The 15,164-nt window shown below is 42.1% G+C and overlaps 1 protein-coding gene across 1 annotated transcript in view; it reads right to left on the reverse strand.

Moving 5' to 3' along the window:
* Positions 1-105: 105 nt before the first annotated feature.
* Positions 106-15,164, reverse strand: part of DSTYK (dual serine/threonine and tyrosine protein kinase) — a 29,403-nt gene continuing 14,344 nt past the window's right edge. The window contains exons 3-13 of the mRNA XM_026111838.2: positions 13,937-14,600; positions 11,374-11,648; positions 10,882-10,965; positions 9,387-9,563; positions 8,954-9,083; positions 8,543-8,699; positions 7,654-7,786; positions 6,878-6,991; positions 6,248-6,362; positions 5,088-5,222; positions 106-4,024 (exon numbers count right to left, since the gene is read on the reverse strand). Coding sequence (XP_025967623.2) covers positions 3,837-4,024; positions 5,088-5,222; positions 6,248-6,362; positions 6,878-6,991; positions 7,654-7,786; positions 8,543-8,699; positions 8,954-9,083; positions 9,387-9,563; positions 10,882-10,965; positions 11,374-11,648; positions 13,937-14,600 — 2,172 coding nt within the window. The 3' untranslated portion in view covers positions 106-3,836. The remainder of the gene's footprint in view (positions 4,025-5,087; positions 5,223-6,247; positions 6,363-6,877; positions 6,992-7,653; positions 7,787-8,542; positions 8,700-8,953; positions 9,084-9,386; positions 9,564-10,881; positions 10,966-11,373; positions 11,649-13,936; positions 14,601-15,164) is intronic.

The raw sequence follows: 15,164 nt of genomic DNA on the forward strand, positions 1-15,164 counted from the left end.
CGCGGCGCGGCGGACCGGGCCCCGGAGGGAGCCTTAGCTCGCAGGCGCGTCTCTGAGAAGCACACGTTACACGGGACGCCGGCGGGAAGTGAGCGCTACCACTCGTCCACATACAAAATCGGTTTATTCGGTCATTCTCGTTATTGCACTTTTTTTTTTTTTCTTCCTACGCGCTTGGTAAGTTCGTTACATTTTCCTATGACACCGTAAATACACATTAGTCCTTTAAAATAACACACGAAGCAGCGATACAGAACCCCAGCGGCGTTACAGGGGCTGCACGGGGCCCGCGCCTGCCTGCCCCCTTCCCCAGACCCTGGAGGTTCCCCGCAGCTCGGGCACCAGGCCAAGGGCACCCCTGCGAAAAGCACGCAGGGCTGAACACTAGTGCTACTTTAAGACCCTTGGGGGGGGGGGGGGGGGTAACATAGATACACTTCTGTTTTCCCCTGAAAAGGGGCAGCACTACCTACAAAAAGTTACTTTGTGCAACTTCTTTAAGCTAAAATTAGCAGGACCGAAGAATGCGGTTGGCTGTAGGAGCAGCTGCCCGCCCTGTGCTGGCACTGCAACGGCACAAGGGTCTTTGCCAGCTCCTGGGGGGGGATAGAAGGGAAGAGCCAACCACCCTCCAGCCCCCCTTACAGGTAACCTTGATGTCTGCTTTCCAGGCAGAAGATGAGCAAGCCATTTAGTGTAATTAATAAAATCCTCTGAATTCAGGTAAGCATTTGGTCCTCCAGCCCGCCCATTCAAAGTGTCCTGCAGGTCCAGATACACTTCTCATTTGGCAGCAAGATACAGTGAGCAACAACAGTACGGCACAGTCTGGAGAGCTTTGGCATCCTCACAATTTATCATCACTGGATTTAGAGAGTGAGACAAGCTGGGTAAAATGCTAAATGTAGTGTTTGCAAGGAAAGGGTATAGCAGAGGAGTGGCTGGCTTAAAGCTGGACAGGGGATAAATCCCAACTGCACAGTAACTTACTAGCACCTTTCAAGTCTATAATTTAACCTTGCAGCTGTATCTTCTGCTTCCTATGCATCATCTAGAGACTCTTCTATCAAAGCACCAGCTACAGCCACTTGAGCAGTGGCAGCATGTAAACCTCACAGGAACCTTTGTAAACAAAGCTTTTTTCAAATCATTGTAGGCCTGAACTCCACCCAGGCATCTTCCAAAGGGATGGGTCTACAGGAAGGGAGGGGGGAGAGGATTTATTTGTCAGTGTTCACAGAAGTCAGCCTCAGCAAAAGTGATTTAGCTTGTGCTGTTTAAGTGATAATACATGACACTACTGTAACAGCACTCGCTGATGTGTGTCCTTACACAACAGAAGCTAGTCCAGTACCTGATTACACTTGGTAAGCTGTATAATGCATAAGATATGGGTACCTTCTTAAAAACCTAATATTAAAGTGTACTGTAATAAACATCTTCAGTAGATTAAGGTTACAAAAGTAGCCTCATTTCAACAAAGAATAGCTACTCAGTCCAACTGCACAAGGTTAACATATGAGTTATGCTTTACAATCTTGCCATATAACTCCATACAGATGTCTGTGGTTACAGTTTGTGGAATCTTTTAATAAAGTTATAATTTATTCACCTTGTTTTCCTTGCTCTAATGAGGAAGAACCCCCACTAGTTTTAAAGATAAACAGGGAGCGTGAAATCTCTCAAAACAAGTCTAGTCAGAAAGACTTTATACCCAACAGAAAAAAAAAAATGCAGAGAAGTAGCTGTACTAAGCTGGGGAAAACCTGGAGGTCTAAGATGCTGCACATGCAAAAAGACAAACCAAACAGAAAGACATCAAGGTAGCTACATACAACATTAAAAAGGCACCAGATAAGTGTCTGGAAATAGCTACACAGGAAAAGCTATACAAGACATTTCTGGAATTGCATATACAGAGATTTAAATTTTATTCATACACATTATTTACACAAACTGTTAATTGCAAGAGACTGACCTTGACTCTCCCAGTTTTAAATAAGGTTCATAGCCACCACACACAGTAACAAGAGTTAATACTGTTAATATCATTGGTGGCATGAATGTACACACCAAGGCAGTGAAACACCTAACAATTCTACTTTGGAAAAGTATTCGTTCTTCTGTGCATGTGGTTTGCAGTTGCTGCACTTTCAGCTGGAGTAGTTGGAGACGCTACTATCTGTATACAACTATACTGTTAATGCCATCACAGGCCAGAAAAATGCCCACATGTGCAGGTAAATAAAAAAGGGTTTGTTTTTTTAAAAGCATTCAGTTTATTGCACAAAGAAAGGAAGATTTAAGCTAAGCTAACACTGCAGGGTTATTTATCCCTTTCCTTTGTTCAAGCTGTTCAACAGGCAGACTATTGGTTGTAATTTTGCTGTGCACCAGCCAATAAATTCCAGCAGCAAGGTGCAGTAATTCCACATGCCTGCACAATTTTGGACACAGCATGCTAGCTTTCCTGCCCATCCCCCACAGCTGGGAGGAGCAGCAAACCCAGGGAGAAACTTGCCAACTCAGTATTTCCTCATGTATTAAACAAGGTGCATTTTCTATTTCAACCTCCACCCCATTGGTATGTTACATTAAGATCAACCTTGCCCCAGAAATGCAAAAGACAAGGGGCAAGGGTGTTTTCAGAAGGAGCCCTCTTCATAAGGGCACCAGGAGCATCCCAACCTATGCCTTCCTTAGGAAAGGATTTGCCTCCCTCCCACCCCTATTTTTATTCTTTTCAATGCAACCAAAATAGAGATCCCAAAGTGAAGCAACTGGATGAACAGACACAGCCACAATACACAGCTACTGAAGAATGGCCTGTTTTCCCTCAAGTATGCTCTCACCAAGCATGTGACTTTAAAAAAAAACTGAAGAAACCTTATTTTTAAAACTGTCTGTCAATAGTTAGCACAATTTAAAATTGTCATTGCCTTTACAACTAATTCGAAAACCAGATTTAATTAAAATTAATTGGCTTTTTCCCCATGGTAATGACTTTATGTTTCTGTATTACAGTGCAATCTCTGAGCAGTCTTACCGTTTTACCAGAATACTGTAGTAAAGGTCAAGTTTGGTCAGACTTCTAGCAACTATTATGAAGCAGAATTACCAGAAAAGAGCTTGTTTACAGAAGTGAGAGGTGAAGGATACATAAGAGCTAAATAGCTTATAACTCAGGGTATTTTCACTGCAATGGAACAGTGGATAATTCCCCCTTAGGTAAAACATGGAAGCTTTGCTCCTGTCAATGTAAACATTTTGAGTGTTGCAAGAAGCTAATACAAATAGACACTCCTATTCTCTAACCCCTTCTAGCCTAAGGCCTCTGCTTTCTCTTTCCTCTCCCACTGCACTATAACTGGTGCCAATCTATAAGTGATTGGGATAGCTGTGTGTGGACTGAAGGCCACCCAGGACCGCCAGTTAATGGGAAGAGAGCTTTTGTTTCAACCACTGAGTAAAGACTGTCAGGATCAACTCCTGGCAACTCAGATGCTACCTGAAACACAAGATGCTTTTCTTTGATTGGAGTTTGTGGGATTGGCAAAAATCCCTTTCAGTCCAAGGGCATGGATTTTCTATCTTATTTGCTCAACTCTAATAAAAGCTGCAGCAGGGTAACTAGCATCAATGGGGTATACCAGGGGAGACTTCCCTGCCTGCTACTCAAGATGGAACGTCCCTGGGGTCTCACCTCTATGAGCAATCTTTGGGTTGCTATTACCTGTCCCACTCATGTTAGCCACAAAGAGCTACATCTGAAGAAGCCATCTGCAGAGTTCGGGGTTCAGAATTCTCTCACAATTAAATTCTTCTGTGCTTCCTTTTCAAGTAGAGTCATCCAACCCTTTATTTGGGTGCTCAGAGCTTGACTTGCAGAGCCTGTCCATGATCCCCTGCAGCATAGGTTGAACAATCCCCAAGAGAGGGCGCTGGGAGGAGTCTCCATCCCAGCAAGCTTCCATCAGCTGCCAGCATTCCTCATCAAACACTGGAAGACGCTCTGGGCGAACTCCTGGGAAATGGAGAGGGACCTTGTTAACATCAACACACCTCGAATAGGATAGAAACTTAGTCTTATGTTTGTTACTTTGGTGCAGACTGAAGTGACCAACGACTGTCTGGGGTCTCATGCCATCAATAAAAGCTCATATTACAGCAACACTGTAAAGTGTCTTTGAAGGCTATTAGAAATCTGCATTGCTGAAGTCAATCATGCAAACTTCCAGAGGATAGCTAACAGTTTGACTGGCGCCTCCTCTTTGCAACTACCAAAAATGAGTATACCCTCCCTCCCCTATTTAAAAGGCAAAACAAGCACCCTGAAAACCCTATCCCCTCCCACCCTCACCCTTCAGGAGGGTGCATTTGGGAGCAAGTTCAACATGAGAACAAGTAATGAGTGTAGGCCTTCTGACCAAATACAAGACTCACTCATCTGGGTTAATCTTTTTCACATGAGAAGGGGAGAGATTATATGGACAGGAACTTAGGTCAAAGTAGTAAAGCATTCTGATACCACGATGCAGCATGAAGGATTAAGTTATCACAAAACACAGGACTGCACTAAAACTACTTAGGCATAAAATAGCTTTATTTTTCAGAAAACAGGAAGTAACTATCACTCTTTTCTACTCCACATCCAGCCCATCAAAGACAGCTTCCCCAGCATGCTGCATATTAAGCACTTGAACGTAAAGATCCCTATGGTCTCCAGAAATTGCAAGGGATTAAGCATTCTTTAGAGGATCATGCCATAGCTGACTGGTTCTACAACGATTTACATCATAGGCATTGTATAACTTTAGATGGTTTAAGTGTTGCATTAGCACAGTTCCTACAACACTCCAGGAAGGAGGTGGTTAACTGAAAGCTATTTTGCATCCCTGACAGTTTTAGTTAGGTTTTCAGAGTATGTCCAAGTTTAACTAGATCAACATTAATCTTTAGACAATTAGTTGAAAAATGCAAAATACAATTTTTTACCTTTCAATTAAAAGAGGATAAAAAACTCACTTCCTTATCTGCTCTCAAGTTTTAATCAAGCACATAGTATCACCCAATAGAGTTCAATGTACCTCTTCTAACATTGTTCCAAAGGTGGTCTTTGCTCGCACATCTCTCAAACGCTTCTGGTAACTTTACATGTCCCGAACAAATGTACCAAAACAGAATACCAAATGCATAAACATCCACTGAGTTATCGTACTTTCCTGTGGCAAATAAATATATTTGATTAGCATGGCAAACATTTTCAGCATCACTAGAAATTGAGCAGTCTGAAGGCTAATTTCAGCATACTAAGTCCTCAAACTAAAACCTCAACTTCATTGCCAGAAGGTAAGGCTTGTCTGGAGCCTAGCAACATATCAGGAATTACTGCCAAAGGTGGAGGGATAAAGTTAAGAACTTCAATTCTCAGAGGATTTACACACTTCACTTTGTATCAATGGTTCCCAAATTGAGATTCATGGACCCCTGCTGGTCCAGGAGGCCAGGTACATTTCAAAAAAGTTTGGCAATTACTGGTCTATAGCAAATTCTCCCACTGAATCCAAGAAATAAGTAAGCCCAGTAAGTGCATAAAGGTTAAGCCATTGTTTACCTCTTTGTAAGATCAAGGTCTAACATGCTAGTAATGAGTATTTCCTTTTAGTAGTGAGAATCACCTGCATAATATTTTCTAAATTAAACACAAACGTGTTTGCTGCAATTTGATCACAACCTTGTCAAAACAGGGACACCATCTCAAATAGTCCAACAGGACTATGTTAAATACTGTATGGACCTCTGAGCGCTACTGTAAGATGCTTGCATAGGAGAAATGTTCAATGCTTCTGGCTGGTTATGTCTCTAAACATGAAACATGGTGTACAGGTTTGTAACAGCTCCAAAATTCCTCACTTGGAATTGATAGAAAAAAAGACAACTCTTTCTGAAGTATTTGCCCATGAAGGCCCTGTACTTTCAGCTTTCTAATAATAATTTAAACTTTCCAATTACTCAAGAATATTAGTTATTTCAGCAAAGCTTACAAGTCCCACAGTTCACTTCTCTTACAAGTGAGTAAAGATATGAGACATAAAATATAGGAAGAACAATATAAACATGCACTGTAATCAGGTAGTCTTCTGAATTTATTTTTCCCTTCGTAAACAAATTGAAATATTAGTTCAAAGTAACGGCCTTCAAAATTGAAGCCAGAGTGAGATGGTAAGGGATCAATCAACAAGCGTACCTGTAAAGAGCTCAGGAGCCATGTGAATGGGTGTGCCCACAATACTGCCAGACATCATGGCTTCCGGTTTACAGAACCCCAAGTCAGTGATTTTGCCTCGATTCTTTTTGTCAAGCTGTAGGATCATTCATACACAGACAGTTGATAATCATACTTTTCAGTTTCATTATTGCTTTTTAATATTAAGGTTTAAAACATAGTTCATGTTTGAAGGGCTCAGCACCTGTTCTTAAAAAAGCTTCTCTGATAACTTCGCTGCTACTTGGACACTTCACCAGTTAGGCTCAGTAACAAGACAGGTCTTTACTTGTCTTCTACAGAGAGGGTGTGGTTTAGTTTAATAGAACTAGGAACTGGAAATCCTACTTGTAGCTCAAGCTACCTTCAAGAGAAGTCACTCAACTGCTCCCTTCCCCCTAGGATTTCTGTCTGAAGTTGAGCTAGGGAAGCCTCACTGCAAGGCTATTTTTTGTAAATACCACCGAATGCTAAGGAGAACTGCTGCTAACACATCACAAGTGAAAGTTTCCATATGAAGAAAGCTATTACTTCACTTCATCATGTTTCTCCTTCCCACTAAAAAGTCCTGATTAGACTTCAGAATTAGCCAGATACAAAAGTTTTCCTTACCAAGACATTTTTAAGTTTGATATCCCGGTGCACAAGTCCCTGACTGTGAAGATAACGGATTCCTTCAACCACATCCAAGGCAATCTGTAATCGTGTTTCTAATTCTAGCCCAGCCTGAAGAGTAAATAAACACAGATTTAATCCTACAAGTGGAAATTACTTTTATCTAAGGGATTTCCTTACCCTTCTTTGCCAAACACTGAAAACGAAGCAATTCTTTTAACTCTTGCAAAACCATCCTTCCAGAAAGTTACTAGGCAACAGAGAGACTCAGCAGGAGCTGCTCTTATTACTTTCCTAATGCATTAGTTTTGCTGGATCAGGAACTGGTAGTCTGTTCACTACCTCTGGAGAGTAGTAAATATGCTGCTGTAGCCACAGCACATTTCAAAAAGGTTCCACTGAAGTAAACAGGCCTAACGGTTTGGTGACACCATAAGGAGTAGGTGGACAGGAAAGTCAACAGCAGAGCCACATGACTTCCAACAATGCAGTGATCCAAATTGTTCCAGCCCACGAGTTAACCAAGGGACACCCACCCTTGAGCCAATACAGGCTAGTTTACACGCAGCACTGAAGCACTACAGAAAACAAACCTGCACTATAGCAAAAAACATACCTGCATTCAATGTACGGATTTTTCCCCTTCAGAACAGGGATACGGCTGAGAGCACTACCACAACATCTCACACTTCCTCAGCATAGCCTAGCTTCATTTTATATCTGGACATAGATATACAGGCTTTTTTTTTTTTTAATATTAAGATTCGTGTTACCTTTAGTCCTGTATAGAGGTCTCTGTGCAACCGTTCCATTATCAATAGGACAGCAATGCTGGAACCTCCTCCATAGCCATAATCTATTACAGAACCATGGAGATGTACTAGCCGCTCATGTGTCTGTAGAGACCTAGAGAAAGTTCAGCACAGGAAAAAAAAAAAAAAAAAGTCATTTTTATATCCTTCCCTCCACCCCAGGCCAGGCCTAACCTTGTAAAAGAAAAAACTGTCCAATAACTGCCACATTAGTACAACAATACTAAGACACACCTATTCCAGTCCTAACCACATGCCATATAGTAGAAAAACTCCACACCACAGTTCTGGAGACCATATGAATATATTGTAATTGGATCCAACTAAATTCAGTTTAATAAAAGAGCTTATTAAAGGTTACAGTGCAAAAGAAATATTGCAGTATTTCAGCCATCTGTACTGCAGCACTTGCAACCATTTATTCAAGACAAGTTAGATTTTCTGCGTTGTAGACCCATCATTTTCTTTTGTGAATTCTAAGAGGATAAAGTCAGATTGGAAAATGAGAGACAAATCAACACAAAAATCAGGGGATGACGAGCTGCTTGCTACTAATTCTAATTTATTCTGCAAAATATCAAGTATTTGAATGGTATGTAAAAGGGGAATCAGATTAAGGCAAGAAAGACCTTGCCTACCTACCCATCTGCTACATTTTTGCAATGGCACTGGCAAGCAGTCTTGCCTTTCCTAGAAATGGCAGCTCAGCATTTGGTTAAGCCAACTCACTGAGTGCAGAGTAGAACTATGCTGAGCAAAATTTTGCTTCTGCAAACACAAATAGCATTTGATGGCAGCAATGAAGTTAAGCAAATCCATGTGGAGTGAGAAAAGCACTTACAATACACACCTCATATAGTGAAACTCAAGTGCAAGGTCATTCCAGTGTTTCTCATCTGGAGGAACAACAGATTTCAGTGCACATGGGAAATGCCCTCCCCAGCTGTCACACAGATACACCACGCCATACTGTCCTCGGCCCAGCTCACGGCCCAACTTTGGCTTGCCTGTAAGGCACAACATCCATTTAGTCAGAAGTTGAAACATCTTCCTTCCTATTACGAGAGGCACACTATCAGGCTGGCAGCCTGTTCCTTTTCATGGGCCAGCAGCTGCACAATTCAAGATACTCAGTATGGGTCAAATGGAGACTCACTGAAGTAGTTTACTGCAAAGCAAACCCCTTCCTTCCCCTTCACACTGAGTTCTTCCAAAGGAGGACAGAGAAGATACTCCAGAGAACATCAAGCACAATGCTCACCATGTAAGAGCACATCCTGGAGGGACCTGCTCTCCAGCGAGAGACGTGCTAGCCGAGGAGCGTGATCTTTCCGCACCTTCAGCCACAGGTCTTCCGTTCTCTCCAGCCTGCCAGAATGGCCATCTTCTAACTAGGGAAGAAAAAAAAAAAAAAAACAAAACCACATATATACATGGTCATCCTGCCTGGTCTAAGTCCACAGCGCTAGGGAGTTCAGTGTCTTTGCACAACTGAGCAGAGATCCTGCTTAATCATCCCCAGTTTTAAAACTGAATTTTGTATTAGGGCACTCACATCAGCTCTTCCACTTTTACCTGCAGTGAGCAGCACTAACTGCATGGACTGCTCTTTTAGCTATCTCTGCCATTAAGAAAAACTCAGAGTTTAAGAGTGGTAAAGTACAAAATACAATTTTCTTCTTTACAGCACTCACCTGTCGTAGAGAAGCTGCAAAAGCCTCATGGGAACTGTTTAGCCTGGTCCGGAATTGGCTGCAAATGCTCTTGGCTAACTTGGAAGCACTGAGGCTCTCAATAGCATCTTGAGCAACTTTCCTTTTCCAGTCACTGGTGATGGCAGGTGGGCTGACCCACGTAATCCGCTGGATTATCTAGCAAAACAGGGAAGAGAATTAAGGCGCTAGCACAAAAAAAGCAAAGGGTCAATCACTTCAGACTCCTTAGACACTTTGCTGTAATAATACATATTCATCTCCTTGCAGAATTTGATTAAATAATAACCTTGAAGTACTGTTTTAGAGCTGTTGATCACAACATTGTTGTACACACACAAAATATTTAAAGACATCCAATTCTCCTGAATATCCACACAATTCATTCCTACATACTAAACATCCTTTTGTGTTTGTGACCAAGACCACAAGTGGTTACACAGCCATGACCTGGAAAACCTCACTGTTGCAGTGCAGACTGAGGGCTGGTTCTGTCTCGAGGAAGGGGCTGTTACCTAACGATGCTGCAGATGCATCTGGCACTGCAGTGGGATAAACACCACCTGCACAAGTTAAGATTAAGGAAGACAGTTTAGAACTGCAGCAAAGCTACCCTCAGAATGGTACAGGCTGCTCCCAGCTCTTAGGCTGAAAGAACAGGCAGCATAAACAGTAAATCAGAGACTCAGGAAGAGAGAATATCCTAAACTGAGGAGAGCTACAGTGAAGCACCTTTTCCCAGACACACTGTCAGGTGCAGAGATCCTGCATGTAGGTGTCAGTATGCACCATTTCCCTTAAACCGCTGGACAACCAAGATGCCTTTCCCCACTGTTTATTAGAAGCCTCAAAAACCCTGCTGCACACCCAGTCTGGATCCTTCCCCCAGGCTGAAGGAGGGATCTGATGGTTTGTTACCACTCAGTCCATAGTGCATCTATTTGGGAAAAAAACACATTCCTCAGTCATCCATACAAAGCTCTTGATACAGTTTGGAAGGAATATCAAGAGGTTGAAGGCAGTAAAGGTCATCAACACCTCTTACAGCAGAAACTTCAGGAAGTTGAATGCTTTAAGAGCCAGAAAGTTATGACAGAGACCTGAGGAAACCTGGTTTCCTCTGAAGGCAGTACAGTGAAGAGATCTGGATCAAACTACATTACGAAAAATCAGAATTCTCCAAAACACAGGCAGAACAGCTTCAAAATACTGATCTCTATGCTTTTGCTGTCTCAGGAGAGAAGGGGTGGGGGAAAACACACACTAAACAAATATTTGCTTTAAATTAAATACTTCAGCGTTCCCAACTATAAGTTACACAGCCACAGTGCTGAGTGAGGAAGCTACAACTGCCCAACGCACATGCCCAGAGCCAGAGTTTAGAGGGCAGCAATGAGTATTCACACTATCCCTTGTTCCAAAAATATCACACTGTACAATGACCCCTACTAAAAGCAAGTGATAAAGATGCCCATACCTGTTTGATCTGTTCCCACAGCATCCTGGTTACCGTTGAGCCAGAGTGAAAAGTGACTTCAACATGATAGGCTGCATTTAGTATCTGGAAAGCAGGGAAAAGATGAGTATGGGAACCCCACAAATCGGTTGCTATAAAATTTGCTAGACACATCTTGCCTCTGCTAATGAGCAAAGGACACCATACAAAATACTCCATGATTCACCTGATTCAGTTTATCTATTTTATTAAACTCATAGGTGTTTCTGGGCTGTAATTTGATTATTTTATGCAGATTTAGGAACGACAAGCAACAGGTCTTCAAGTGACAAGCTAGGAATAAGACTAATGTTTCCAAATATTAGCATCTCCCTTAACGACATCAGACCCACAGGTACTTCAGAGTTGTTGCATTCCTCTGATTTCACTGGGCATCCCAGTTTCCTCCTGCCCTTGTTGCATCAAGATAGCAACAATTAATAATAGTCTAGACAGCTATTTGAGCCACCATACCTGTTTGAGATAATTGCTTGTGATGTGTACAGAAGCATCCTTTGACTTCTCCAAACTCCTTGCAGTATGTACCGAAACATCCCAAGACTCCTCCAGGCTCTTCAGACATCTCTCCAGCGTCCCTACAAAGCTCTCTCGCAGATAGTCCACTGAACTAATTAACTTGTTGGCAACTGCTTGGTTTAATTGGGAAATAATCAGTTCCTGGATTTGTTTAATACAACACTTTATGTCCTTGGAACTAACAGGTTCCCCATTCTCAGGAATTATGATGTCTGCACAGAGGAAAAGAAAGAATCATCTTTTGTACTTGATACCACAGTTGCAGAGCACAGAGCTGCTTTGAACGGTTTGCAAAGCAGCAACAGCACAGCACCAGTCAGGACAGCTTCTGCTCCAAAGGCTCTTTTGCTATCCTGTTCATTCACAAGTTCATTGCCTGCTTTGGACCCAATTGATGTAACCTGAGTCCAACAGCATTCCTAAGCCACACAAAGAAACCTCTGAGCAACAGAAGAATCCATATTCTGACCATTTTCAAAGGATTAAATTTCTGCCAGTCTACATGTCTAACTCCACAGTGCCAGTTTTACTGGGAGTCCAGAACGCAATCCTAGAGAGCTTGAGTGAGTTTAGCATTCTGCAACAAAGTACTAAACCACCAAAGTAACTACAGGCTCCACATATGTCCTTTGGAGCACACGCCTGGTTAAGGGAGCTAAAATACACATCTGACCAACGTAGAAAAATACACTAATGCTTGCTTATCGGTGCTTGGATTTAGGGGGTAGCTAGCTCTAACACCTGATGAACTCTCTACAAGCATTCAGTAGCTACTACAGGTTTACACTGTTACAGTGATTAGAAGTTAACTATTGTCTGGAAAATTAAAGGGTAGTTACAGGGGCACAGAGCTGTCTTTGCATGTAAAGAAGCATAGGGTGGGAAACTCTTCCAAGCCAAGCTGTAATCCGTAAGTACTGCTGGTTGTTGAATGTTATGAGAAGGTAATGTAACAGCCAAGCAGGTTATCTTAAATTTATTTCTGGTGCCTTGGAAAGGTTGATTAGCACCTTGTATTTTTAAACACTGAGCAAGTCACAGCTTATGCTCAATAATCAGTCTGAACAGTATTAGAGTACAGCTATGGGGTTAAAGACCTTGTCTCCGGATTTTGTCCAAAGACAGTCTAACCTATTTAAAACAAATCCAGTGATCAGCAGATGACATTAGGTCCTCAAAGGGGGAAAAAAAGCAAAAAAATTCTCTTCCTTCCTTTAGGATATTATTTCACATATTAAGAGCCAATAAGATGCTACATTTTGTAAGTGATTTGTTGTTGTTTTATGTATGTGTATGTGCATACACACACACACACGTATATATGTAAGCCGGTGTACAGATATGTTGCACTTAACACAAGCTCCTTATGAAGACTACATTTCAAGTGGCCATTACAAAGGAAACATCTCGAGGAACAGGAAAGATCTTTTCTATGCCCATCTGCAGAAGCAAAAATATGCAGATCCTTTGCTGCAGGAGAGTAAGCCTAATTCATCATTTCTCTTCTTCATCCCAGGAAATAACATTCCACTTTGAAATTGGGAGGAAATAAGTCAGGACAAACTTAATTTTTATCTAGAATTTTAGCCCCTTTGATGCCTCAGAAGAGCACTCCACTTGCAATGAAATAACTTCCTCTAAACCTATAGCCTAAATTCCAGTTTTATTTTAAGGAGAAAAACCTCTCCATGTCAGCCCAGGGAACTGCATTTCAGTTTCAAGACTCCTTTGAGCAGAAAGGATTGATAGGGTAAACCCCCACCTAGCAAGCAAAGAGCTGTAGAGTATCAACCTACAAATAATCACTTCGATGTTTATGATAGACCATGTATTCCTGCAGACCAGATTTAGATATCATCTCACCCTTCACACAGTTTACACATCCTTCTCTGTATTCTCCCAGCTTCTGCATTCCTGGAAGTTCTGGTACTAGAAGGTACAATGAGAATTCCCACTTCTCCCAAAGCACAAACACCGAATGCCAAACACAGGCTTTTAGGAGTGCAATATATTGTGCTGTTTAAGAAAAGTCTTACCTACCCAACAAGATTTCATTTTTAGGAGGTTCTATACTCAAGACTCAAACATCCCTCAGACATGAGGAAATCAAGCAGAAAGTGCAAATAAATCTTCACTGCTAAAACTCAGGTTTTTTTCCTTAGGACAGATTTACTCCCAAGTCTCAACACACTTGCTGAGGTAAAGCTGAGACTTATTTTCCTACCCTGCAGCATAGGGAATTAAGGCAGAGAAGCAAAACATCCTACCTGAGACTGTGCTGGGGGTGGGAGTGTCTGCTTACAAGAAGTCAAGACTTCATGTATTTAGGTCTCAAATTTAAGGACAGTGCAGGAGATACTACAAAGATAAATGCTTTATATATTAGTTCTGAATTTGCTTTCAGAGTCATCTGTCTAGACTGGCATTCAACTGTTCTTTAGCAGGTGGCAAATATTATTCGTTCACTTTCCTTTAAAGCCCTTAACCTTCCAGTAATTACCTTTGAATTCCATAGTAGCAGCATCTTCCAGGAGCTCCTCTTTCATATTATTAAGAGTGTCTACAATCATGTCCTTCATCTCCTCTTGTTTACGGTTGGCAATGTTCATCAGAGACTCATAGAGCTCATTCTCCTTCCTGCGGGTATACTCCAGCCGCTTGGGGGTGATTTGCAGGTCTCGCTGCATGTCAAAAGCCTGATTGATGAAGATGTTCAAGCAGCGGCAGTGCACCTCATTTAAACTGGTGGCTGCTTCCACAAGATGCTTCTGAAGCACCTGCCTGGAAAAAGTGCTTAGAAGACGGAGCTTCTCAAACTGCTCCACCAGCATGCTTTGAGCATTGGCATCAGGACCGGGAGCCCCGCAGCTGCAGTGGCTGGTACTCAGGTACTCCAAGTCCATCAGCTGGCAGTAAAGAGAGGACTTTTCATTATCAGTTTTTTTGGGAGAGATCAGCTCAGCCCCTGACTCTGGCACTTTGAAGAAGAAAATGGGCAAAGAGAATTTCTCTTTGATTTCGCGCAGTTCATTCTCATCTGATGGAGAAAGTTCAGCCTCACTGATGGCAAAGATGACAACAGGCAAGACATGGTTCACATATTCTCCCAAGGTGGCTTCGGCAGACTGGAACCCACGACATGGTGCTACCACAACATCCACTTCCTAGCAAGTAAGGAGGTAAAAAGATAGTCTTGTCCAGGTTCTTTTTAACACTGATACATGCAAAACTGCACTGTATTTCAGTCACAAAATGCAAAACAAACATTCAAAGCCTACAGAACATTTATGGAGTCCCATGTAAGGCATCATGCCGTAGTACGTAGCCTACCTGCAAGGCTGATGCAGACCCCCTAGCAGGAATGCAACCCAGACTTAACTACTGTCCACTGATTCCAGAACTGTTATTCTGCATCAAGGGCCGCTGAGTTTTAGCCTACTTCAGAACAAAACTCAGAACAAGTTTCCCAGGTAAGTGCTATCACAGAATAGCTCTTATTCTTTAGTTTATGCCCACCCTGATTTTGCAACAACCTCTTCTAGTAAATATGCTCTCAGCCTCTCATATCTGTTTACCAGACATTCAGCTCCTTGAGGAGATATTCATGCTGCCAGTTTTCAGCATAGTTTCCAACAGTAAAAAGTACTACACCAATCACTACTGCCAAGATACAGGCAGCACAAAAACATATTCCAAAGAGTTCACAGCTAAAGGACAGACGAGGAGGA

Source organism: Dromaius novaehollandiae, chromosome 27, assembly GCF_036370855.1.
Source record: "Dromaius novaehollandiae isolate bDroNov1 chromosome 27, bDroNov1.hap1, whole genome shotgun sequence".
Lineage (NCBI taxonomy): Eukaryota > Metazoa > Chordata > Aves > Casuariiformes > Dromaiidae > Dromaius > Dromaius novaehollandiae.